At 42.6% G+C, this 26,262-nt stretch overlaps 1 protein-coding gene across 1 annotated transcript in view; it reads right to left on the reverse strand.

The window, feature by feature from the left end:
• The window catches only part of abcc4 (ATP binding cassette subfamily C member 4 (PEL blood group)), a 411,789-nt gene that overhangs the window by 80,218 nt on the left and 305,309 nt on the right, over nt 1-26,262 (reverse strand). The window contains exons 21-23 of the mRNA XM_080198151.1: nt 15,388-15,538; nt 14,276-14,395; nt 1,623-1,733 (exon numbers count right to left, since the gene is read on the reverse strand). Coding sequence (XP_080054277.1) covers nt 1,623-1,733; nt 14,276-14,395; nt 15,388-15,538 — 382 coding nt within the window. The remainder of the gene's footprint in view (nt 1-1,622; nt 1,734-14,275; nt 14,396-15,387; nt 15,539-26,262) is intronic.

Here is a 26,262-nt window from a genome sequence, read left to right on the forward strand (position 1 = left end):
AAGAGGATCTGGTTTGTGGAATTTTCTTCCCCAGAGAAGGCTGGGTAATTGAATTTATTCAAGGCAATGTTAGACATTTTTAATTGATATGGGAATCAAGATTTACAGGAGGCTGGCAGGAAAGTGGAGTAAAGGCCACAATCAGATCAGTCATCACCGTGTGGAAAGGAAGAGCAGGTTTGAGGGATCGTGACCTACTTCTAATTCTTGAGTTCTTGTAAACCCTTTTGTCCTGAACTGGTGTTAGCTGGACCTGGTTACAATATCCTCACTTGAGTCAGAAAGTTATTGGTTTAAATCCCACTCCAGGAATTTGGTTCAAAAGCTGTCATAAGCTTCCATTGTCATAAGATTCAAATCCAAGGCAGATATTGACCTAAATGAACATGATGGCTTTCCAAACGTAATTCAAAAATTTTAATATCCTTTGCATGTTCTATTTAATTTCCCATTAGAAACTCTTAAATAAACTGAGCACTTGATAATAAACTATGAGGAACGCATGATTTTCAGTTAGTTAGAATGTCACAAATGAATGGGTTGCAGTCATGGTCATTGCACTAAAAATCACATCTTTCATGCTACAAGCTTCTATCGTAGAAACACTCTGAGTCTAGTTAATTCTCAATTGTGAAGGTAGAAAGCCCTGCTTTGTTAGTTTGGTCTATTCAAGATGCAAGCCACCGAATGAAGGCTCACCAAGTGCAGTGCCATGTTTGAATCCCATCCACCTGTACAAGCTCTGAATACTCCTTCACTACCATATTCCCCACCCTCACTTTTCTTACTCACATTTCCATTTCCTTGGAATTTTTTTTTAAGAAGTCTGCTTATTTGGGCACATGCTTGCTTTGTATGCACGCAACACTAACAGGCAAAACTACATTAAATCAAAACGCACTATTGAACTGAGTATAGTCTGAAGAGAGTTCCAGCAATTTGCCCAATTGGATGTGATTATCGAGTCTAATTTCAATAAAGTTTTAGTACCGAGTGAGTAGTAAGTCAAAATAAAATCCACTTCTATCCTTCCGTCCTTCTCCTCCCATCATAACTTGTATTAATTTTTGTTTGTGCAAGGAAGGATGCACGGATATCTTGCTATGCACCCTGAACAAAACTTAACATTTTTAAAGTACTAAGTGAAAATTGCACAGTAATTTGGCGTCACCAGTCTATTACATATAGAATTATCTTTTCTTTATCCTTTTCAGCCTTTGCGTTCTGCCCCTTTCCTTTGTTTTTAGAACAAAATTGCTCTATGTAAATTAACACAACATAATGCCTGGTCCTATCTGTCAGTACCACAGCATGAAATCAACATCTTGTTCAAAGCTTGTGGGTTAATGGCACGGAAGTTTCCAGTTAGTGTTCATAACAACCAGAAGAATATCTGAGCACTCCACGTATTTCTATGTTGAATGTAAACTTACCTGCTAGCCTTCCTTAAGTAATGCAAAACAAATGGAGGATAAAAAAAGAAAAAATTTTAACAATGTAAAGCTAATTTAATAGTCAGTTTTCCTTTTGAAAAATTTCAACTAAGTAGCAAAACTGTGCACTTGTAATTATATCCATAAATTACAATACATTGTAAAGTAAGAGTTGAAATTCATACTTACGGTTTGCAATTAAAATAGATCCAAAAGCAAGAGCAGTAACAAAAATTGCACAAAGCGCATCTAAACGAACAGCAAGCCACCGTGAAGTGGATAGAAAAAGAAACCATGTCTCTACAGAAAAGAGAGAAAATAAAGCTAAGTAAATCACACTGAAACACACTTTGTTATTTTGTCAAAACAATTCAGAACATAACTTTACATTAAAAAAATAAATTTGTCCTGGGGTTTATTTAAGATAATTGAAATTGAAGTTGTAAACATTTTCAATGTTATTAAAATGTTTTGACTCTGTAAGATTAATCCAATGCTTTTGCCGCCTTTCTGCTTGATATTATCAGTTACCTGCTTAGGAGTAGCCCACACAGTCAACTTTAGACTTCGAAACTTGTCAGCACCATATATGTTGTCTAATAGAAATAGATATAGCATATGTATCCTCAAATGACATGTACCGCAGGAGTGTAAATACGTGACAGCTGAGCATAGCTCAAGACTTTGGGCCTGATTTACCATCAAGCTGCACCCATTTTTGGGTGCGAAAACTTGGTAAAGTCAGGTGTGAAGCAAGTACCGCCATCTGCGACTGCCTCCCCTTTACCAATGACTGAAAATGGCCGCCGTCTGGACCATGCCCGAAATGGGTGTGACATCAATTTAAATGATTTAAATGTGTTAGATGGTTCTCTGGTGGAGGGAGGGAGGTGGGTTAGATGGTTCTTTGGTGGGGGGAGAGAGGCAGATCAGATAGTTGTCTGGAGGGCGGCGGGGGGGCGGAAACTGTTGCCACTCTATGTGCGATCCGGCGGGGGGGGGGTGGAAGTTGGGTGGAGAAAGGGGGAGGGACTGTGATTGGTCTGGGTGCAGGGGGGATAAGGGGGGTCAGTTTTGTTGTGGGGATGGGAGCAGGAGCCATACCAAGCTGTGATACAACCTGAAAGAATGCTTTCTATGGTGCATCTGTAAAAGTTAGTGAGAATTATAGTTGACATGCCAAATTTCCTTAGTCTCCTGAGAAAGAAAAGGTGCTAGTGGGCGTTCTTAACTATACTGTCGGCATGAGGGGACCAGGACAAGTTGTTGGTGATCTGGACACCTAAAAACATAAAGCCCTTGACCATTTCTACTTTGTCCCCGTTGATGAAGACAGGGGCATATTCTCTATTATGCTTCCAAAGGACAAGGAGCAGTACAGCACAGGAACAGGCCCTTCGGCCCTCCAAGCCTGTGCCGCTCATGAGCCCAACTAGACCATTTGTTTGTATTCCTCTATTCCCAGTCTGTTCATGTGGCTATCTAGATCAGTCTTAAACGATCCCAGCGTGTCTGCCTCAGCCACCTTGCTTGCCAGCACATTCCAGGCCCCCACCACCCTCTGTGTAGAATACATCCCCCTGACATCTGTGTTGAACTTAGCCCCCTTCACCTTGAACTTGTGACCCCTTGTGTTCGTCACCTCCGACCTTGGAAAAAGCTTCCCACTGTTCGTCCTATCTATGCCCTATGCAATTTTATACACCTCGATTAGGTCACTCCTCATCCTCCGTCTTTCCAGGGAGAACAACCCCAGTTTGTCCAATCTCTCCTCATAGCTAAGACCCTCCATACCAGGCAACATCCTGGTAAACCTTTTCTGTACTCTCTCCAAAGCCTCCACATCCTTCTGGTAGTGTGGCAACCAGAACTGGATGCAGTATTCCAAATGTGGCCTAACCAACGTTCTATATAGCTGCAATATCATATGCCAACTTTTATGCACTATGTCCCATCCGATAAAGGCAAGCATGCCATATGCCTTCTTCACCACCCTCTCCACCTGTGCTGACGCCTTTAGAGATCTGTGAACTTGCACATCTAGGTCCCTGTGTGTCTATACTCCTGATGGTTCTGCCATTTATTGTATAGCTCCCCCCTGCATTAGATCTACCAAAATGCATCATTTTGCATTTATCTGGATTAAATTCCACCTGCCATTTCTCCGCCCAATTTTCCAGCCTATCTATATCCTGCTGTATTCTCTGACAATGTTCATCACTATCTGCAAGTCCAGCAGTCTTTGTGTTGCCTGCAAACTTACTGATCACACCAGCTACATCTTCTTCCAAATCATTTATATATATCACAAACAGCAGAGGTCCCAGTTTAGAGCCTTGCGGAACACCACTAGTCACAGACCTCCAAACGGAAAAAGACCACTCCACTGCTACCCTCTGTCTTCTATGGCCAAGCCAGTTCTCCACCCATTTGGCTAGCTCATCTTTTATCCTGTGAGATTTAACCTTTTGCACCAGCCTGCCATGAGGGACCTTGTCAAATGCTTTACTAAAATCCATATGGACGACATCCACGGCCCTTCCCTCGTCAATCGTTTTTGTCACCTCCTCAAAAAACTCAACCAAGTTTGTGAGGCATGACCTCCCTTGTACAAAGCCATGCTGTCTATCGCTAATTAGATTATTCCGTTCTAAATGCGCAAATATCCTATCTCTAAGAATCTTCTCCAATAATTTCCCTACTACGGACGTCAAGCTCACTGGCCTATAATTACCTGGGTTATCTTTGCTACCCTTCTTAAATAACAGGACCACATTTGTTATCCTCCAATCCTCTGGGACCTCACCTGTGTCCAATGAAGAGACAAAGATTTCTGTTAGAGGCCCAGCAATTTCATCCCTTGTCTCCCTGAACAGTCTAGGGTAGATGCCATCAAGCCCTGGGGATTCGTCTGTCTTAATATTTGCTAAAAAACCGAACACTTCCTCCCTTGTAATTGAGATTTTTTTCTAATGGGTCAACACATCTCTCCGAGACACTACCTGTCAATATGTCCCTTTCCTTTGTGAATACTGATGCAAAGTATTCATTTAGGATCTCATCTACTTCTTTGGGTTCTAAGCATAATTCCCCTCCTTTGTCCCTGAGAGGTCTGTTCCTTTTCCTGACAACCCTCTTGTTCCTAACATATGTAAAAAATGCCTTAGGAGGGGTTAGTGGGTATAATATGCAGGGATATGGGGGCAGGGCCTGGGTGGGATTGTGTTTGGTGCAGACTCGATGGGCTGAAGGGCCTCTTTCTGCACTGTAGGGTTCTATGAGTTGATCCTGTCTGCCAAGGACATTTTGTGATCCCTTTTTGCCCTTCTAATTCCCCGTTTGAGCTCTTTTCTGCTTTCCCTGTACTCCTCCAGTGCTCCATCTGTTTTAGCTGCCTGGACCTTATGTATGCCTCTTTTTTCTTTTTGATTAGACCCACAATTTCCTTGGTTATCCATGGCTCTCGAATCTTACCTTTCCTATCCTTCCTTTTTATAGGTACATGCCAGTCCTGCAGCCTGATCAACTGCTTCTTAAAAGACTCCCACATGCCAGATGTGGATGTACCCTCGAACAGCCTCTCCCAATCAACAGCCACCAAATCCTGCCTAATCCAGCTGTAGTTAGCCTTCCCCCAGTTCAGCACCTTACCTATAGGACAACACTCATCTTTTTCCATTACTATCCTAAAGTTTACAGAATTGTGATCACTATTTGCCACATGTTCCCCTACTGAAACTTGACTGGGCTCATTCCCCAGTTCTAGGTCCAGTATAGCCCCCTCTCTAGTTGGACTATCCACATATTGTTCCAAAGAACCTTCCTGTACGCATTTTATAAATTCCTCCCCGTCCAGTCCCCCAGCTCTAAGCGATTTCCAGTCTATACAAGGGAAATTAAAGTCTCCCACTACAACTACCCTATTTTTTTTTGCACCCATCCAGAATCTCCTTACATATCCGTTCCTCAACTTCCCATGGGCTGTTGGGAGGCCTGTAGTATACCCCCAGCATAGTGACTGCGCCCTTCCTGTTTCTGAGTTTCACCCACAGTGACTTGTTACACGGCCCTTCTAAATTGTCCATCCTCTGCACCACTGTAATATGCTCCCTAACCAGTATTGCTGCTCCCCCACCTCTTCTAGCCCCTCTCTATCGTGCCTAAAACACTTATACCCCGAAATATTCAGCTGCCAGTCCTGTCCTTTTAACCAAGTCTCTGTCACTGCAACCACATCCATGTTCCGCACAAGCATTAAGGCCCAAAGTTTGTCTGTCTTGCCCGTTATGCTCCTTGTATTGAAGCACTCCAGACCTCCAGGCCCACTGAGGTCATCAGAATGCTCTTCCTCTTAGATAGCCTTGTCCTGGCCCCAAGCTCGTCCCCAGCCTCTATGCTTATTGGCCTACTGTTCTGATACCCCCCCGCCCCATCACATTAGTTTAAACGCACCCAAACCACACTAGCAAAACTCCCAGCCAGTATAATTATGCCCTTCCAGTTAAGGTGTATCCCGTCCTTCTTGAACAGGTGCCATCCTCTCTTGAAGACTTCCCAGTGATCCACGATTCCTGAAGTCAATGACAATCTACTTTGTTTTGTTAACATTGAGGGAGAGATTATTGTCGCTGCACCAGTTCACCAGATTGTCCATCTTATTCCTGTACTCTGTTTTGTCATTGTTTGAGATCCAACCCATTATGATGGTGTTGCCAGCAAACTTGAAAATTGAGTTGGAGGGGAATTTGGCCACACAATCATAGGTGCATAAGGAGTTTGGTAAGGGGGCTGAGAACACAGCCTTGTGAGGCATGGTGTTGAGGATGATGGTGGTGGAGGAAGTGTTGTTGCCTATCTTTACTGATTGTGGTCTGTGGGTTAGCAAGTTCAGGATCCAGTTGCAGAGGGAGGAGCCAAGGCCCAGGCCATGGAGTTTGAAGGTAAGTTTCGTAGGAATAATGGTGTTGAAGGCTGAGCTGTTGTCGATAAATAGGAGTCTGACATAGGTGTCTTTGTTATCTAGGTGTTCCAGGGTTGATGCAGGGCCAGGGAGATGGCATCTCCTGTTGCAGTGATAGGCGAATTGCGGCGAATCCAGGCAATCCGGGAGGCTGGAATTGATTCATGCCATGGCTAACCTTTTGAAGCACTTCATAATGATGGATGTCAGAGCCACCGGACGATAGTCATTAAGGCGCGGTGCTTGGCTTTACTTTGGTACTTGGACGATGGTCGTCTTCTTGAAGCAGATAGGGACCTCAGATTGTTGTAGAGAGAGATTAAAGACATCTGCAAATACCACTCCAGCTGATTTGCGCAGGATTTGAGTGCTCATTCGGGTACCTCATCCGGGCCAATTGCTTTCCGTGGGTTGACTGTCAAGAAAGCCACTCTGACATCTGCAATGGTGACCTCAGATACAGGTTCATGTAGCAGCATTCGGATGTAAGAATCGCAGCACCGATTTGTTAAGGAGAAGTCGTGTTTGACGAATTTATTGGATTTCTATGAGGATGTGACTAGTGCGGTAGACAGAGGGGAACCAGTGGATGTGGTGCTTTTAGGTTTCCAAAAGGCATTTGATAAGGTGCCTCACAAAAGGTTGCTGCAGGTTAGGGTGCACGGAGTTGGGGGTAAGGTATTAGCGTGGATAGAGGATTGGCTGTCCTCTAGAGGAGGATTGGAGGAATCTCTAGAGGAAATTGGAGGAATAGAGGATTGGAAGCAAAGAGTTGGTATCAATGGTGCTATTCTGGTTGGCGGTCGGTGACTAGTGGAGTGCCGCAGGGATCGGTGCTGGGGCCTCAACTGTTTACCACTTATATAGATGATCTGGAGGAGGGGGCTGAGAGTAGGGTGACGAAATTTGCTGATGACATGAAGATGATTGAAAAGCAAATTGCGTGGAGGGTGTGGAAAGTCTGCAGAGAGATCTGGATAGGCTGAGCGAGTGGGCGAGACCCAGGCAGATGGAGTATAATGTTAGCGAGGGTGAGGTTATCCACTTTGGCAGAAATAATAGCAGGATGGAATATTATTTAAAAGGTGAAAAGCTGCAGCATGCTATGGTGCAGAGGGACCTGGGGGTCCTTGTGCACGAGCCGCAAAAACCCAGTCTGCAGGTGCAGCAGGTGATCAGGAAGGTGAATGGAATGTTGGCCTTTATAGTGAGGGGGATAGAATATAAAAGGTTTTGCTGCAACTGTACAGGGTACTGGTGAGGCCGCAGCTGGACTACTGTGTGCAGTTTTGGTCGCCGCACTTGCGGAAGGATATATTGGCCTTGGAGGGAGTGCAGAGAAGGTTCACCAGGCTGATACTGGAGATGAGGGGGTTGGCCTATGGAGAGAGACTAAATAGACTGTGTCTGTACTCGTTGGAGTTTAGAAGGATGAGGGGGGATCTTATAGAGACGTATAAGATAATGAAGGGGATGGATAGGGTAGAGGTAGAGAGATTCTTCCCGCTTAGAAAGGATAGCAGGACTAGAGGACACAGCCTCAAAATAAGGTGGGGGCAGTTTAGATCAAAGTTGAGGAGGAACTTCTTCACTCAAAGAGTGGTGAATCTCTGGAATTTTCTGCCCGTTGAAGTGGTGGAGGTTACCTCGCTAAATATATTTAAGTCACGGGTAGATAGGTTTCTGATAAACAGGGGAATTAAGGGTTATGGGGAGAAAGCGGGAAAGTGGAACTGGTCCACTTCAGATCAGCCATGATCTTATTGAATGGCGGGGAAGGCTCGAAGGGCTGGATGGCCTACTCCCGCGCCTATTTCTTATGTTCTTAATCAGTAATCTGTAAACTGTCTGTGCTGTTATATGCTCTGTCTGAGGCCAGAACTCTCCTTTCACCTGATGACGGGCAAACCCCGAAAGCTTGTGAGTTTACTATCAAATAAATTGGTTGGACTTAAACCTGGTGTTGTCAGACTTCTTACTGAGTTTGCTGCGTCGTGATCATTGTTTTCCTGAAAGCTAGGTAGTTTGTTGCGAACAACGGTCTGTTTGAGGTTGTGCGGTTGTTTGAAGGCAAGAAGTGGGGATATGGTGATGGCCTTGGCGAGATGATCGCCTTCACCAATGACATGTTGAAGGCTCTGGAGAAGATGTCACAGCTTCTTCGAACATCTCCGAACGAAGACAAACATCTCACCAAGGCCATCCCCACACCTTGACTTCTTGCTTTCAAACAACCACACAACCTCACATAGATCATTGTCCGCAGCAAACTACCCAGCCTTCAGAAGAAGAATGACCACGACATCACACAATCCTGCCACAGCAACCTCTGCAAGATGTGCCGGATCATCAACACGGATGCCATCATCTCACATGAGAACACCATCCATCAGGTACATGGTACATACTCTTGCAACTCAGCCAACGTTGTCTACCTGATACGCTGCATGAAAGGATGTCCTGAGGCATGGTATATTGCGGAGACCATGCAGATGCTACGACAACGGATGGATGAACAATCACCAGGCAAAAATGTTCTTTTCCTATTGGGGAATACTTCAGCGTTCATGGGCATTAGGCCTCTGACCTTTGGGTAAGCGTTCTCCAAGGCGGCCTTCACAATACACAACAGCACAGAGTCACTGAGCAGAGACTGATAGCCAAGTTCCGCACACTTGAGGATGGCCTCAAGCTGGATCTTGGGCTCACGTCACACTATCTGTAACTCCCACGACTTGCCTGGGTTCGCAAAATCTCACTAACTGTCCTGGCTGGAGACAATACACACCCCTTTAACCTCTGCTTGACCCTCTTTCCACTCACATTGTCTGTATCTTTAAGACTTGATTACCTGTAAAGACTCACATTCCAACCATTATTTTGTAAACTGAGTTTGTGTTTTTATATACCCTGTTTGTGAACAGAAATCCCACTTACCTGATAAAGGAGCAGCGCTCCAAAAGCTAATGGCTTTTGCTACTAAATAAACCTGTTGGACTTTAACCTGGTGTTGTGAGACTTCTTACTGTGTTTACCCCAGTCCAACGCTAGCATCTCCACACAATGTATAATAATACAGGATTAATCGATGATTTTGTAATAATTGTTCTCTAGCCAAGGGTGGTCATAACATGATGAAATTCACATTCAGACTGAAGGTCAGAAATTTGGGTCTGAAACTAGAAGATTAAATAAATAAAGGCACTTACAAGGTTATGAGGACAGATAGGACAAGTAGAGAAACAGTAGTAGACATTTAAGGAGTTCTCATTCTGTTCATAGAAACACAGAATCCCTATAGTAAAGAAGACCATTCGGCCCATCGGGACACGGACAGAGCCCACCGATCACAATCCGACCCAGGCCCTATTCCCGTAACCCCCCGTATTTACCCTGCTAATGCTTCTGACACTAGGGTCAATTTAGCATGGCCAATCAATCTAACCCGCACATCTTTGGGCTGTGGGTGGAAACCATAGCACTCGGAGGAAACCCATGCAGACACAAGGAGAATGTGCAGACTCTGCACAGACCCAACACTGGAGTTGAAAAGGGGTCTCTGGCACCGTGACACAGCAGTGCTCATCACTGTGCCACCATGCTGCCCACTGTGATGAAGGAGGATTCCAGCAGAAGGACGCACCAGCTATGGATAACTAAGGTTATAAAGAATGGTATCCAATTAAAAGAAAGGGCTTATAATGCTGTGAAAATTAGCAGTAGGCCAGAACATTGGCAAGATTCTAGAAACTTAGACAGGAATTAGAATATGAGAGTAATTAGAAAGAAATATGAAAAGGGACACTAAATCTTCTATTTGTATAGAAAAAGAAGAGTAGCTCAAGCAAGCATTGATCTTTTGGAAGATGAAACTGGTAACTAATAATCAAATGTGCGAGAATTTGAACAAGTATAATGTATCTATCTTCATGATAGAAAACACAAGAAACATCCCAATAGTGAAATGTCAAGAGGCAAAAGGAAGAACAAACCTTAAACAAAGAACAAAGAAAATTACAGCCTTTCAGCCCTCCAAGCCTGCACTGACCATGCTGCCTATGTGAACTAAAAACCCCTACCTTTCTGGGGACCATATCCCTCTATTCCCATCCTATTCATGTATTTGTTAAGACGCCCCTTAAAAGTCACTATTGTATCTGCTTCTATTACCTTCCCCACAGCAAGTTCCAGGCACCCACCACCCTTTGTGTAAAAAAACTTGCCTCGTAATTCTCCTTTAAACTTTGTCCCTTGCACCTTAAACCTATGCTCCCTCGTAATTAACTCTTCCACCCTGCAACAAAACTTCTGACTATCCACTTTGTCCATGCCCTTCATTGCTATCAGGTCATCCTCCAACTTCCAGCGTTCCAGTGAGAACTAACCAAGTTTCTCCAATCTCTTCTCATAACTAATGCCTTCCATACCAGGCAATTTCTTGGTTTTTTTCTCCAAAGCCTCAACATTCTTCTGGTAGACCAAAATTGAATACTATATTCCAAATGCGGCCTAACTAAGGTTCTATAAAGATGCAACATGAATTGCCAATTTTTAAACTCAATGCCCTGGCCGATGAAGGCAAGCATGCCGTATGCCTTCTTGACTGCCTTCTCCATCTGCGTTACCACTTCAGTGATCTAAGTACCTGTACACTCAGATCCATCAGCCTATCAATACTCTGCCACTTACTGTATATTTCCCATCTGTATTAGACCTTCCAAAATGCATTACTTCACATGTGTCCGGATTAAACTCCATCTGCCATCTCTCTAGCTGTATCCTCTGATGGTCCTCATCGCTATCCACAATTTCACCAACCTTTGTGTTGTCTGCAAACTTACTAATCAAACCAGTTACATTTTCTTCCAAATCATTTATATATACTACAACAGCAAAGGTCCCAACACTGATCCTTCAGGAATGCCACTAATCACAGCCCCCCAATTCAGAAACATACCCTTTCACTGCTGTCCTCTGTATTATGACCAAGCCAATTTTGTATCCATCTTGCCAGCTCACTTCTGATCCCGTGTGACTTCACCTTCTGTACCAGTCTGCCATGAGGGACCTTGTCAAAGGCCTTATGAAGTCCATGTTGACAACATCCATCCAACATGAGCCCTACCCTCATCAATCACCTTTGTCACTTCCTCAAAAAACTCAATCAAGTTAGTGAGACACGACCTCTCCTTCACAAAAGCACGTTGCCTCTTGCTGATACGTCTACTTACTTCCAAGTGGGAGTAAATCCTACTTGAAGAATTCGCTCCAATAGTTTCCCCACCACTGACATAAGGCTCACCAGTCTGTAATTATCTTTGCTACCCTTCTTAAACAAAGGAACAATACTGGGAATTTGCCGATCCTCTGGGGCCACCTCTGTAGCCAGTGAAGATAAAAAGATTTTTCTCGAGGCTCTAGCAATTTCCTCCCTTGCCCCTCTCAGTATTCTGAGGTATATCCCTTCAGGCCTGGGGACTTGTTTACTTTAATGCTTTCCAAGACGCACAATACCACCTCCTTTTTAATCACAACATGATCCAAACTACCAACACACCATTCATCAGCCACCAAGTCCTTCTCTTTGGTGAATGCTGACGCAAAACATTCATTTAATACCTCACCCATTTCCACTGGCTCCATGTATACATTTCCTCTCCTGGCCTTGAGTGGGCCAACCCTCTCCCTGGCTACTCTCTTGCTGTTTACATATGTATAAACGATCACAAGAGAAAATGTATGAGGCGAACAAACAGGACTAAATGCTGACAAGTCCACTGGATCTGATCGCTTGCATCCTAGAGTCGTAAAAGAAGTTGCTCCAGAGATAGTGGACCAGACATTGCTGTCCTTGTGCAGGGCATAACTGAATCAGCTGGGAGTGGGAGGACAGGACAGGACATGATCCTGTCCGTCCCATTCTGCTTGTGTTACTTTTAAGGGTGCAGAATAAGGGTGTAGGAACAAGCCTGAATTGCAATAATCCTGACGCTGATGGCTCCACTGCTGATGATTTCAGATTCAGTGAATGGAGCAGTAACCTGTCTGCTTCAGCATCTGCTTGCCTCAGGACTGCTTCAGCCCATTCCTGTAAATCCACTTTCAGACTGACAAACTGTAAATTGTGGAATTTACATAGCTCAGTGCTGAAGTCCTAACCATTTGAATGGCTTGCATGAAGCAACTCAGTGTAGTGTAACCAAATTTGCTGATATAAATACAGGCAGGAAAGCAGGTTAAGGAGGCAAAGGGTGTGATTTTACCTGCCTGCCACAGCACACTCCCACTGCAGTGAATTTGGTGGTCAACCAAACCTCTGTTAATTGCGGTGGGATAGGAAATTCCCACCAGCGTGAATGGTGGTAAGATTTCGGCCAAAGAGTCTACAAAGGTAGTTCATGCAAGTGGGCAAATATATGGCAGATATTGAGAGGTTATCCACTTTGGTGAGTGGAGTAGAAAAGCAGATTATAATTTAAATTATGAGGGATTGTAGAATGCTGCAATACAGAGGGATCTGGGTGATCTTGTGTATGAGTTATAAAAAGTCAGCATGCAGATGTGGTAAGTAATTTGCAAGGCAAATGGAATGTTGGCCTTGTTTTGCAAAAGGGACAGAGTTGAAACAGGGAAGCCTTGTTATAACTCTATAGAGATGCTGAGACTGCAGTGTGCAATTTAGGTTTTGTTACTTAATGAAAGATGGACTTGAATTGGAAGCTGTTGAGAGAAGGTTCACTAGGCCCATCGCTGGGATGGAAGAGCTCACTTATAAGTTAAGGTTAAGTAGGTTTCACCTATACTGTGGATCTGAAGAACAGTAATATGGACTTAATATGTTATCTCTATTACCCTCTCCACAGATTTTGCTAGACTTGCTGAGTTTTCCAGCATTTTCTGTTTGCAATGCCCAACCCTAATTGACCATGATAAGGAGGTGGTGAGCTGCTTTCTTAAACCGCTGCAGGCTAGGTGTACCCACAGTACTGTAGGGAAGGGAGTTCCAGGATTTTTACTTGGAGAAGTGAAGGACTGGTGAAGTAGTTCCAAGTCAGGGATAGAGTCTGACTTGATGAATGGGATGGATAGGATAGAGGTGGAAAGACTCTTCCCGCTCAAAAAAGACAGTAGGACTAGGGGGCACAGCCTCAGAACGGAGTTGAGGAGGAACTTCTTCACTCAAAGGGTGGTGAATCTCTGGAATTCTCTGCCCGTTGAAGTGGTGGAGGCTGCCTCGCTAAATATTTTTAAGAAGCGGGTTGATGGGTTTTTGATAAGAGAAGGGATTAAGGGTTATGGGGAGAGGGCGGGAAAGTGGAACTGAGCCACGACAGATCAGCCATGATCTTATTGAATGGCGGGGCAGGCTCGAAGGGCCAGATGGCCTACTTCTGCTCCTATTTCTTATGTTCTTATGTTCTTATGTTCTTATGAGGGGAACTCGCTGGTGGTGGTGTTCCCAAGCCTTCCATGTTTTTCTAGGTGATGTGGGCTGCAGGTTTGGAAGGTGCTATTGAAGGAGCCTAGATGAGTTGCTCCAGTGCATTTTTTGATAATACGCACTGCTGCTATTGTGCATCAGCGGTAGGGAAAGTTAATGTTGAATGTGCTGGACAGATGCCAATCAAGCTGGCTGATTTGTCCAACCCTTCAATCCCAATACTAGTATTTGCAACAGTTCACTGGGGACGGAACAAAAATTGAGCTGAGAGATTCCATTCTTATAATCATCCACTGAGCAAAATTTATTTTCAATTTGTACACTGAACTATTTCCATAGAAATAGCTGATAACTTTTTCTTTTTTTTTAAAGAATTTTAATGGTAGCATGCAAATGATTAAGGAGTTATGAAAATGATTAAAATCATGTGGAGCATTTCACCTGAATGAAGATCTTGATGTTCGTCAAATTTTGCTTGAAACTGTTTCTCTGTTTTTGTGGCACGAATTGTCCAAATTCCTTGAAGGGATGAAGACAGATGGGAGAAAACTGGGCTTCGAGCTGAATTAGAAAATCAATAAAATGTTTCAATAACCTTTGGTGTAATTTTAAATGTTATTTCCTTTCATGATTAATAACATATCTTTTGTATATATTTTAAAATCATTGCATGTGTGCTTCCTGTTAGATCACATTTTTGTGTTGAAATTTTACATTATTCTTGGCACAGTATAATTTCACATACATTTTTATTTTTGCTTTGGGGGCAAGGTAGAGGTTTGACGGAGGTGGTCAATTTGACAGGGGCGGAGCTCCAACACCCACTTACTCTTGTTCATCACAGACCCAAATCATTTTCTAGATTGAGATTTAGAGGTGGAGAGCTGACTCTCAACAGTTATACTGTCATCAAGAGGCAGTCCTCTCATACCAGCTCAGAAGCTGCAGCACAGATGCCACTACAGCACCTCAAAATTGAAAATTGGCAGAAGTACTTCATATCTATTGTATTTTAAAAGTGGTATCGTCACAGCATTCCAAAAGTATTACACTATTAACATTATGTGAAGGGGTCTCCTACAGTAGCTACAATTAAGCCAACCATAGAACAAAATTAAATCAATTCTATGTAACATCGTTAATGTGAAAAAACAGACAATAGCAAGGTTCATCAGATTGAGCTGAAAATTATCCCTTACTGGCCAAAATTGGTGATCAAAGTTGAACTATCACTGACAGAACATGCAATACCAAAATAAATTCAATGTCACCAGCAAAACAGTACATGGGAACAAATCATATAATTAATCATGTAATCACCAAGAAGAAAGGAAGCAGTGCAGCTTGCATAAATATTCCTCTTTGCAGTGATCAACATTGGAAGATGTTTAAAAAAAAGTCTTGACAATGTAATCTCTTTTCCTCTTTACACCGTCCCACCGCCCCTACTTGCCCTCCCTCCCTTGTCCTCTTCACTCCTGTGTTAACTTCAGAAAGCTATCTTGAATGAAATTTTAAAAAGCCTGTAATTTAATTTTCAGTGTCCTACTTACTGGTTGATTCCATGCGTTTAATGTCACGTGATGTTTCCAAGAAATAGCGCCGGAGTAAAAAGAACACAATGACAAGTGGAGTGATTGGAATAAGTATCCAAGGAATAACAGCTACTGCCACAGCTATCACACCCAAGATCTGCAGAAAAGTCTTTAAGACAAAAAGCATTTACTGTTACTATCTCGTGAACAACCAGTTCAATTACAAGATATAGTGGAACTCTGTCTGGAAGGGGTCCCACTGCAAATAGTCAGGAATCTACCAGAATAAAGCCAAACCGATTAGCTCTTAACAGGAGCATAGGTATTTATACATATGTAATTCTGATCTTTTAATTTTTATTAATTATTCATCAATTTAAATTTGCAGTGTTCCAGTTTTTAAATAATATCTATTCTGTTCATTTGAAGTTAAATTATAATACAGTAATTATCTATTTTGTCTCAAACTAATTGATTCATAGAATCCCTACAGTGCAGAAAGAGGCCATTTGGCCCAATGAGTCTGCATTGATCACAATCCCACCCAGGCCCAATCCCCACAACCCCACACATCCACACCACTAACCCCCTGGCACTAAGGGGCAATTAGCATGGCCAATCAACCTAACGTGCACATCTTTGGACTGTGGGAGGAAACCAGAGCAGCCGGAGGAAACCCAAGAAGACTCCACATCGACAAGCCACCCAAACTGAAAATTGAACCCAGGCCCCTGGAGCCCACTATGCCGCTCCTACTGAAATTCTGAAGTGCCCCAGATTGCACCATTATGTTGTTGAGTCTCAAGTCTCATGTGGGACAATAATTTCATCCATATTAATAATAACTATGCATCCATATTAACACAATTGTAGGTGAAAAGATATTTTAAAAAATTAAAAGATCGATTCTAGATGGCTCAGAAGTGGAAGTTACTTTTCTAAAATTGCTAGGTACAATGTTTTTAGGATAACCCTCCCACTCACCTTTTCATGTTTGGTATCACTTATACTGGCTCTGGTGTGTAAAAGAAAAACCCAGTTGCTGCAGCAATGCAAATGTACATGGAATCGACTTCCTTCATATTTCCATATGACTACAATCCTGAATGCTCCCCAAGCATGTTGAGGAAGGATGATATTTATATAATAATATACAGAAATAGGACAGGTTTTGTATGAGCCTCTGTAGTATTTCTACAATGATGCACAGAAATAGCACAATGATCCTCTTGTAGTTTAGTGAGTCTGAGATCATTTCTTTAGACTGCAAGCTAACTTATATTGTCCCAGTGTATAAAAACTCGGAGTCAGGGAGCTACAGTTCTATCAGTTTGTCATCCATATTTGACAACATGTAAAAAGGTTCATAAGACATGTCCTACTATAATTATTGAGAAATAGAAGAGACCATTACAAATTTACCACATGGATTCCAAAAATAAGGTTGTCTTGTACAAATCTGATAACTTTTTTCAAGAACTCATGAGGATAATGGATGAGGGAAATCCTGTAGACAATTCTACACCTGGACATTCAGAAAGTCTCTGATAAACACATCATACAAGGTTATGTCACAAGATGGAACCTGGCTGCATTGGTAGAAATCTGAAAACTTGGATTTGGAATTGGCTCCAATCTCAATCAAAAATACAATGTGTTCCAGCTTGAAGAAATGTTATTAGTGTTGCTTCCCAGGGAACAAGTGTGGATCAGTGACTGTTCACTGTCTTTATAAATGACCTGATCAGTGAGGTTAGAAATATGATAACTGGGATAGCCAATGACAGAAAAACATATGCAAGGGAAAGGCAGCAAAAAGGCTGTAATAAAATCCAATAAGATTTAGAACTGTCCTGTGTTTTTACTCTTTTCACCTCCACCTTCCCCACTGCCCGACATTCCCACCAACCCACCATTTCACTATCCTGGAACTATCTTCCTGAGCTAACCGTACCATGTAACCTGCCAACATCAAAAGCCTCCTTGAAAACCAGCTTTCAATTGCAACTTCAATCACCTCCATTAATCTGACTCCACAGGACTCAATGTCATATTAACTCCAGTAAAGTGATTTCAGTCATTTAGCTTTTGAGAGGCACTATACAAATGTAGGTTATAAATATTTATAGTAGATATTACATATGCTACTTTCCAAACTGTCAATTCTCCCCTCTAATCACAACTCCACATTAGAACCTGAGATAGATGATTTTTAGGTGTAAGTACAAATTATTTAATCTCATTGGGTACAAAGCACATATCTTTAAACATTCTGGGCAGAACATTATGAGATTCAAAGATGTGTGCCTCAGGGATCAGTGTTGTGACTGCAATTGTTAACAATTTACATAGATGCTTTGGAATTGGGAACCAAGTGTAGAGTGTCAAAGTTCACAGATGACACTAAAATGAGGAGTACAGCAAAGTGTGCAGAGGACACCAAACGTTTGCAAAGGGATATAGATAGTTTGAGTGGGCAGATGGAGTACAATGTTGTTAAATGTGTAGTCATAGATTTTGGCAGGAATATCAGCAAAATGGACTATTATTTAAATAGTAAAAAAATTGCAGCATGGTGCTGTGCAGAGGGACCTGGGTGTCCTTGTGCATGAATCACAAAAGGATGGTTTGCAGGTCAGCAAGTAATTAAGTGGGTAAATGGAATTTTGTCCTTCATTGCTAGAGGGGTGGAGTTTAAAACAGAAAGGTTCTGTTACAGCTGTATAAGGTGATGGTGAGGCCACAACTGGAGTATTGCGCACAGATTTGGTCTCTTTATTTGAGAAAGGATGTGCTGGCACTGGAATGGGTGCAGAGGAGATTCATTATGTTAATTCCGGAGTTGAGAAGTTTGGCTTATGAGAAGGGACTGAGTAGACTAGGACTACGCTGACTGGAATTCAGAAGAATGAGGAGAGATCTTATAGAAGCATATAAAAATATGAAGGGAACAGATCACCACCCAGAAAAACGTCCATATATTTCCAGTCTTTGCTTTCTGTTAATTAACCAATCCTCTATCCATGCTTATACGTTACCTGTAATGCCGTGCACCTTTATGCAGCAACCTTTTGCGCAGTGCTTTATCAGATGCCTTCTGGAAATCCAAATAAAACCACATCCACTGGTTCTCCGTTGTCCACCGTGCTCACAGTATCCTCAAAGAATTCCACTAAATTAGTTAACATGACTTGCCTTTCATGAACCCATGCTGTGTCTTTCCAATGGGACAATATCTATCTAGACATCTAGTTATTTCTTCCTTGATGACAGATTCAAGCATTTTCCCCATTATACATGTTAAGCTAACCGGCCTATATTTGCCTGCCTTTTGTCTATCTCCTCTTTGAAACAATGGTGTCACATTTGCTGTTTCCCAATCTGCCAGAACTGCCCCAGAGTCCAACGAATTTTGAAAAATTATCATGAGTGCATTTGCTATTTCCCCTGCCATCTCTTTTAATATCCTGGGATGCATTCCATCAGGGCCAGATGACTTGTCTACCTTTAGCTCCAATTGCTCACCAAACACTGCTTCTTTAATGATAATGATCATTTCCAGGTCCTCACCTGCCATAGCCTTCTTGTCATCAGTTTTTGACATGTTATTTGTCAAATAACATTATGAAGAGTGGCACAAAATACCTGTTCAACTCTTCAGCCATTTTCTCATTTGCTGTTATTAAATTCCCCTTCTTATCCTCTAAAGGGCCAATGTTTACCTTATGTGCTCTTTTTCTTTTTACATATTTGTAGAAACTTTTCATAGGATCATAGAATCCCTACAGTACAGGAGGACCTTTCATACCTTTCATAGAGAAGGAAAGGAGAGTGCAGAATGTAGTGTTACAATCACAGTTAAGGTGCATGGAAAGATCAATTTAGTGCGAGGTAAGTCCATTCAAAAGTCTGATGGCAGCAGGGAAGAAGCTGTTCTCGAGTCAGTTGGTACGTGACCTCAGACTTATGTATCTTTTTGCTGACAGAAAAAGGTGGAAGAGAGCGTGTCCAGGGTACGTAGGGTCCTTAATTATGTTGGTTACTTTTTCCAAGGCAACAAAAGTGTAGACACAGTCAATGGATGGGAGACTGGATGGTACGGATGGGGGGAGATTGGAGGGAAGTTGTGGGGGCGATTGGAGGCGTTTGGGGAGGGGTGGTGATGAGATGGGGTTGAGCATATTGGGACACTTTTATGGTCAAATACTGCGTACACTTCTCAAAAATCTCTTTTGAATTTAAACCATTATATAAATAGTAGCTTAAATTTTCATTATGCCCTCTTAAAGTAGACGCAATTATGATGGCATGCTGTGTTGATGTGCTTGACACTTGATACTCTTGAGCCTCAATAAATGTAAAAAACTAAATGCAGGGATTGATACAAAACAAGGGTGTTGAGTCATTATCACCCATTGCAAAGACTGGGAATTAAATCCCTATTTAAGGGCGGACTATGTCAAGTGGCGTCCCTTAGGGATCAGAGCTGGGAATTTTGTTGTTTGTAATATATATAAATGATTTGGAGAAAAATGTAACTGGATTGATTAGTAAGTTTGCGGATGACACAAAAACATAGAAACATAGAAAACATAGAAACATAGAAAAACTACAGCACAATACAGGCCCTTCGGCCCACAAAGTTGTGCTGAACATGTCTCTACTTTAGAGATTACTAGGCTTACCTATAACCCTCTATCTTACTAAGTTTCATGTACTTATCTAAAAGTCTCTTAAAAGATCCTATCAAATCCGCTTCCACCACCGTTGCCACAAAGATTGATGGATTTGCGGATAGCAATGAGGACCATCAGAGGATACATAGATCAGTTGGAGACTTGGGCAGAGAAGTGGCAGATACAGTTTAATCCGGACAAACGTGAGGTAATGCATTTTGGAAGGTCTAATCCAAATAGGAAGTATACAGTAAATGGCAGAGCCCTTAAGAGTATTGATAGGCAAAGGGACCCAGGTGTATAGGTACACAGGTCACTGAAAGTGGCAATGCAGGTGGAGAAGATAGTCAAGAAGGCATATGGCATGCTTGCCTTCATCGGGCGGGGCACTGAGTTTAAAAATTGGCAAGTCACGTTGCAACTTCATAAAACCTTAGTTAGGCCACACTTGGAATACAGTGTTCAATTCTGGTCCCCACATTACCAGAAGGATGTGGAGGCTTTGGAGAGGGTACAGAAAAGATTTGCCAGGATGTTGCCTGGTATGGAGGGCATCAGCTATGAGGAGAGGTTGGGGAAACTTGGTTTGTTCTCACTGAAATAACAGAGGTTGAGGAGTGACCTGATTATTGATTTATTATTTAATCATGGCTGGTATGATTCTCATCCCATTCTCCTGCCTTTGCCCCGTAACCCTTGATCCATTCACTGATCAAGAATCTCTGTCTTAAAGACACTCAATGACCTCCACAGCCCTTTGTGGCAATGAGTTCCACAGATTCACCACCCTCTGCCTGAAGAAATTCCCCCTCATCTCAGTTTTAATGGAATGTCTGTTCACTCTGGGGGTTATGCCCTCAAGATCTAGTCTCTCCACTCGTGGAAACATCCTCTCCACGTCCAATCTATCAAGGCTTCTCAATATTCTGTAAGTTTCAATTAAATCCCCCCTCATCCTTTTAAATCCAAGGAGTATAGACCCAGATTGCTCAACCGCTCCTCATATCGCAAACACCTTATTTCTGGGATTATTCTTATGAACCTCCTCTGGACCTCTCCAAGGCCAGCACATCCTTCCTTAGGTATGGGGCCCAAAACTGCCCACAATATTCCACATGGGGTCTGACTAGGACATTACATAGCCTCAGAAGTTCATTGCTGCTCTTGTATTCTTGCCCCTTAGAATGCTAACTTGAATTTGCCATCTGAACTGCCAACTAAACTTACCTGTTAATCTTAAGAGAGTTCTGAACCAGGACTCATAAGTCCCTTTGTGCTTCAGATTTCCGATGCTTTTCCTCATTTAGAAAATAGTCACACCTCTATTCTTCCTACCAAAGTGCATAACTTCGCAATTTCTCATGTTGTATTCCATCTGCTTCGCCCATTCTTCTAACCTGTTCAAGTCAGTCTGCAGCCTTCCCACTTCCTCATCACTACCGTCCTTCTACATATCTTTGTATCATCCGCAAATTTAGCAACCATGCCCTTAGTTCCATCTTCCAGATCATCAATGTATATCGTGATAAGTTGTGATCCCAACACTGACTCCTGTAGAATACCACTAGTCACTGGTTGCCATCCTGAAAAAGACCCCCTTATCCCACTCTCCGCCTTCTGTCTGTCAGCTAATCTTCTATCCATGCCAGTACCTTGCCTTTAACACGAGCATGCATTGTTTGAGTATACTTTTCCTGGTGGCAATGTCAGATAGACATTGCTGCAGGCCCATGCATTGGGCCAGCTGGGTTCTTATTTCACCCACTGTTCTAATTGGATAGTGCTCCCAGAGGATCATGCATGCTATCAGCCAAGCATCAGCAGTGAGGTTGGGATCCACTTTTGGTCTCAACATCAGAAAATTTACTAAAGCTATATATTCCACCCTGCATCTTCTGCCTATTGGAAAGCATCTTTCCTTATGCATTGCCACCCTGCTGTGCCATTCACCTCATCGATGATATCATCTGGAATTGCAGCTCTGCAAGTGCAGGCTCAGCTAAAAAAAACATTGCCGCTCAGTGGTAGACATTTATCTAGATCTTGAAAGCGAAAGTATTCTTTTGCCTGCAGCAATAACAATCTGCAGACAATGTTAGTGAAAAGTTATTTGCTCCTAGTAATCAATGCATCCTATGTTCCCTACAATGTGTTATGCTTCTCAATTAACTCCCATGAAAATTGTTATAGGTGAGCAAGAATGCAGATAATGGAACAGAGATAATCAATGATAACACTGAGCTGCAAAGTGTAGCTCATGTTAGTGATGAAAACTATAAGGGTGTGATCCTGAAACTAAGTTTCAAATGTCAAGGAGGGAAGAAAAAAATGAACTTTAGTGACAGGTCCTATTATTGTTCATTCATAAAACCTCAAGTTGCCAGATTTGATTACCAGGCACATTTCCTATTGTTAGACTAAATCATTCCTATAAACTTTCTAACATCTGCTAGTTCTGTAGATTTGCCCCTGGCAGAAAACAAGACAATTAAGCTTCGTCATTTTCTAGTTTCCTGTCCTCAGGTAGTAAAAAGACAATGTTGTATCCTTACATTCTCACAAAATGACTTTTGTCTTGAATAGACTGAATAATTTTTTTTCTGTTTTAAGTTGAATTACAACTTAATGCACTAACTCTCTTCAAAGTTTAAGGAACTTCAAATTAAATCAATGGACAAAAAGTGCAGATCGATCATTAATTTCAAGCAGCTATTTTTTCAATGAGTCCACTGTTATTGTAAGCCTTAGCTGAAGGTTCTAAAAAGTCTTCAGAGACTGTCAGAGATTGGCATTTCCAAAGGAGGCAAAATCTAATCCTGCACTCTCATTTCAACTATCCTCAGGGCATTATCAGTCTGCTTTAGCTACTTGGAGCCATCATGTGCTGACTGCTTAATTTACTGTCTAGAAGTCATGACGATGCATTATGACAGTTCAAGGTTTATGCATGTATTAAACACTTAAAAAACATCTGCTTGTTACACCAATACCAATGGCAAAATCCTCTTGCTTCAAGTTTCTGGTTTGACAACTGTATCCATTTCTGCCACACCCAAGTTTTGCATTTTTCTGCAATCTTTGATGATTGATTCTGTGATTGTCACAGAATGTCATGCTATAAATCACTCATTTATACATTTTGTGCAACATTGGAAGGTATTTTGCATGAGCAATGCATCCCGCACCTAGAAAGTCACTGCAGTGACTTTGCCTTCTCCAGAGAATAAATAAAAACAATACAGGAGCGACATTTATTTAGTAACTTTGAAAGCAAATCCTTAAAAAATCCTCGGTCCTGTGGACGGTTCAGTTGATAACTTAATATTTAAGACCCCAATTCAAAAGTCACTCATTTAGTTCAGATTCCTGGAATTTATAAATTACTCCCTGTAAGATTAAATGGTGGAATCACGCATCTAATGTAAATACAGGAAACTGGCATTTGAAAGAATTTTTGTGGAATTCAAACTCAACAAGTGCTAGTATAAAAGGATCAGAAGAAACCCAGTTTCCAAAAGGTCACAATAATGCGCTGAGCCTGTTTGCACCATATTGAATTCTGATCGGTCAGTTATCGACACAGCGCTGTACATTCTGGTGTTTTTGATTTGATTTATTATTGTCACATGTATTAACATACAGTGAAAAGTATTATTTCTTAAGTGCTATACAGACAAAACATACTGTTCATAGAGAAGAAAATGAGAGCGTGCAGAATGCAGTGTTACAGTCATAACAAGGGCGTAGAAAAAGATCAACTTAATGCAAGGTAAGTCCATTCAAAAGTCTGACAGCAACAGGGAAGAAGTTGTTCTTGAGTCAACTGGTAGGTGACCTCAGACTTTTGTATCTTGTTCCCCAAGGAAGAAGGTGGAAGAGAGAACATCCGGGGTGCGTGGGGTCCTTAATTATGCTGGCTGCTTTGCTGAGGCAGCAGGAAGTGTAGACAAAGTCAGTGGTTGGGAGGCTGGTTTGTGTGATGGATTGGGCTACATTCACGACCTTTTGTAGTTCCTTGCAGTCTTGGGTAGAGCAGAAGCCATACCAAGCTGTGATACAACCAGAAAGAATGCTTTCTATGGTGCATCTGTAAACGTTTGGTGAGAGTTGTAGCTGACATGCCAAATTCCCTTAGTCTTCTGAGAACGTAGAGGTGTTGGTGGGTTTTCTTAACTATAGTGTCAGCAGGGGGGCACTAGGACAGGTTGTTAGCAATCTGGGCCCCTAAGAACTTGACGCTCTTGACCCTTTCAACTTTGTCCCCATTGATGTAGACAGGGGCATGTTCTCCTTTATGCTTCCTGGAGTCGATGACAATCTCCTTCGTTTTTTTGACACTGAGGGAGAGATTATTGTTGCCGCACCAGTTTACCAGATTCTCTATCTCATTCCTGTACTCTGTCTTGTCATTGTTTGAGATCTGACCCACTCCGGTGGTGTTATCAGCAAACTTGAAAATTGAACTGGAGGGGAATTGAACTGTCATAGGTGTATAAGGAGTACAGTAGGGGGCTGAGAACACAGCCTTGTGGGGCACTGGTGTTGAGGATGATCGTGGAGGAGGAGTTGTTGTCTATCCTTATTGAGTGTGGTCTGTGAGTTAGGAAGTTCAGGATCCAGTCGCAGAGGGAGGTGCCAAGTCCCAGGCCACAGAGTTGGGAGATGAGTTTCACGGGAATAATAGTGTTGAAGGCTGAGCTGTAGTCAATAAATAGGAGTCTGACACTTTGTTCATAACATCTTGTTATCTAGATGTTCCAGGGCTGAGTGCAGGACCAGAGAAATGGCATCTGCGGTGGACCTGTTGCGGCGGTAGGCAAACTGTAGTGGATCCAGGTAGTCCAGGAGGCAGGAATTGATTCCTACCATGACTAACCTTTCAAAGCATTTCATAATGATGGACGTCAGTGCTACCTGTCAATAGTCATTAAGGCACGCTGCTTGGTTCTTCTTAGGTACCAGGATGACGGTTGTCTTCTTGAAGCAGATAGGGACCTCAGATTGTTGTAAAGAGAGGTTGAAGATATCGGCAAATACCCCTGCCAGCTGATCCGCGCAAGATCTGAGCGCACATCCAGGTTCACGATCTGGGCCAGTTGCTTCCGTGGGTTGACTTTCAAGAAAGCTGCTCTGCAATGGTGACCCCCAGATGCAGGTTCATCCAGGGATTCCAGGATGGAGGGCATGCTCTCTCTGACCTCTTGCTCAAAACGGTCATAGAATGCATTGAGCTCATCAGGGAAGGGTGAGTTGAAGCTGACGATTTTACCATGCCTTCATCTTGCAGACCTTGCCACAGTCAACGGGTGTCGATGTGGCTAGCCTGGAGCTCTAGATTGGTCCCGTATTGTTTTTTGGCATCTTTGATCGATCACCTTAGATTGTATCTGGCTTTATTGTATAGGTCAGTGTTACCTTACTTGAATGCCTCAGACTTGGACTTCAGCAAGCAGCGGATATCCCTGTTCATCCATGGTTTCCGGTTGGGGAATGCTCGGATTTGCTTCTTTGGCATACAGTCTTCTGTATACTTACTAATGAAGTCAGTTACTGTAGTGGTATATTCGTTCAGGCTGGTCACAGAGTTTTTAAATACTGACCAGTCCATTGAATCCAAGCAGCCCGTAGGAGATCATCTGATTCCTCAGACCAACATTGCATGACTCTCTCTGATGGATTGTCCCGCTTCTGTTAGTGCTTGAAAGCTGGGAACAGGAGCACAGCCTTGTGGTCTGATTTGCCAAAGTGTGGGTGGGCGATAGAGCGGTAGGCATGTTTGATATTTGTGTAGCAGTTGTCTAGGATGTTTGGGCCTCTGGTGGAGCAGGAGATGTATTGGTGGTCACGATGAACAAGGCCTCGGGATGAACAAAGAACAAAGAACAACACAGCATAGGAAACAGGCCCTTCAGCCCAATGAGCAAGCGCCGCCATTTTAACATTGTGAGTTCCCTCTTCTACCCATGACCTTTGCCTACGCTTATGGCACTCCACATTGGAAACCAGATTGAGGGGAGACTAATTTAGGGACAATTTGTTACACCAACCAGCCTAAGAGCACATCTTTGGGGTGTGGGAGGAAACCGGAGCACCCGGAGAAAACCCATGCAAGCACGGGGAGAATGCGCAAACTCCCACAGATACAAGGTTATTAGTAGTGGTGTATACTTCATCCAGCGCAATCTTCACATCCCTATGGGGTGGGATGTAAACAGCC

Source organism: Carcharhinus amblyrhynchos, chromosome 10 (genome assembly GCF_965287045.1).
Source record: "Carcharhinus amblyrhynchos chromosome 10, sCarAmb.v2.hapA, whole genome shotgun sequence".
Lineage (NCBI taxonomy): Eukaryota > Metazoa > Chordata > Chondrichthyes > Carcharhiniformes > Carcharhinidae > Carcharhinus > Carcharhinus amblyrhynchos.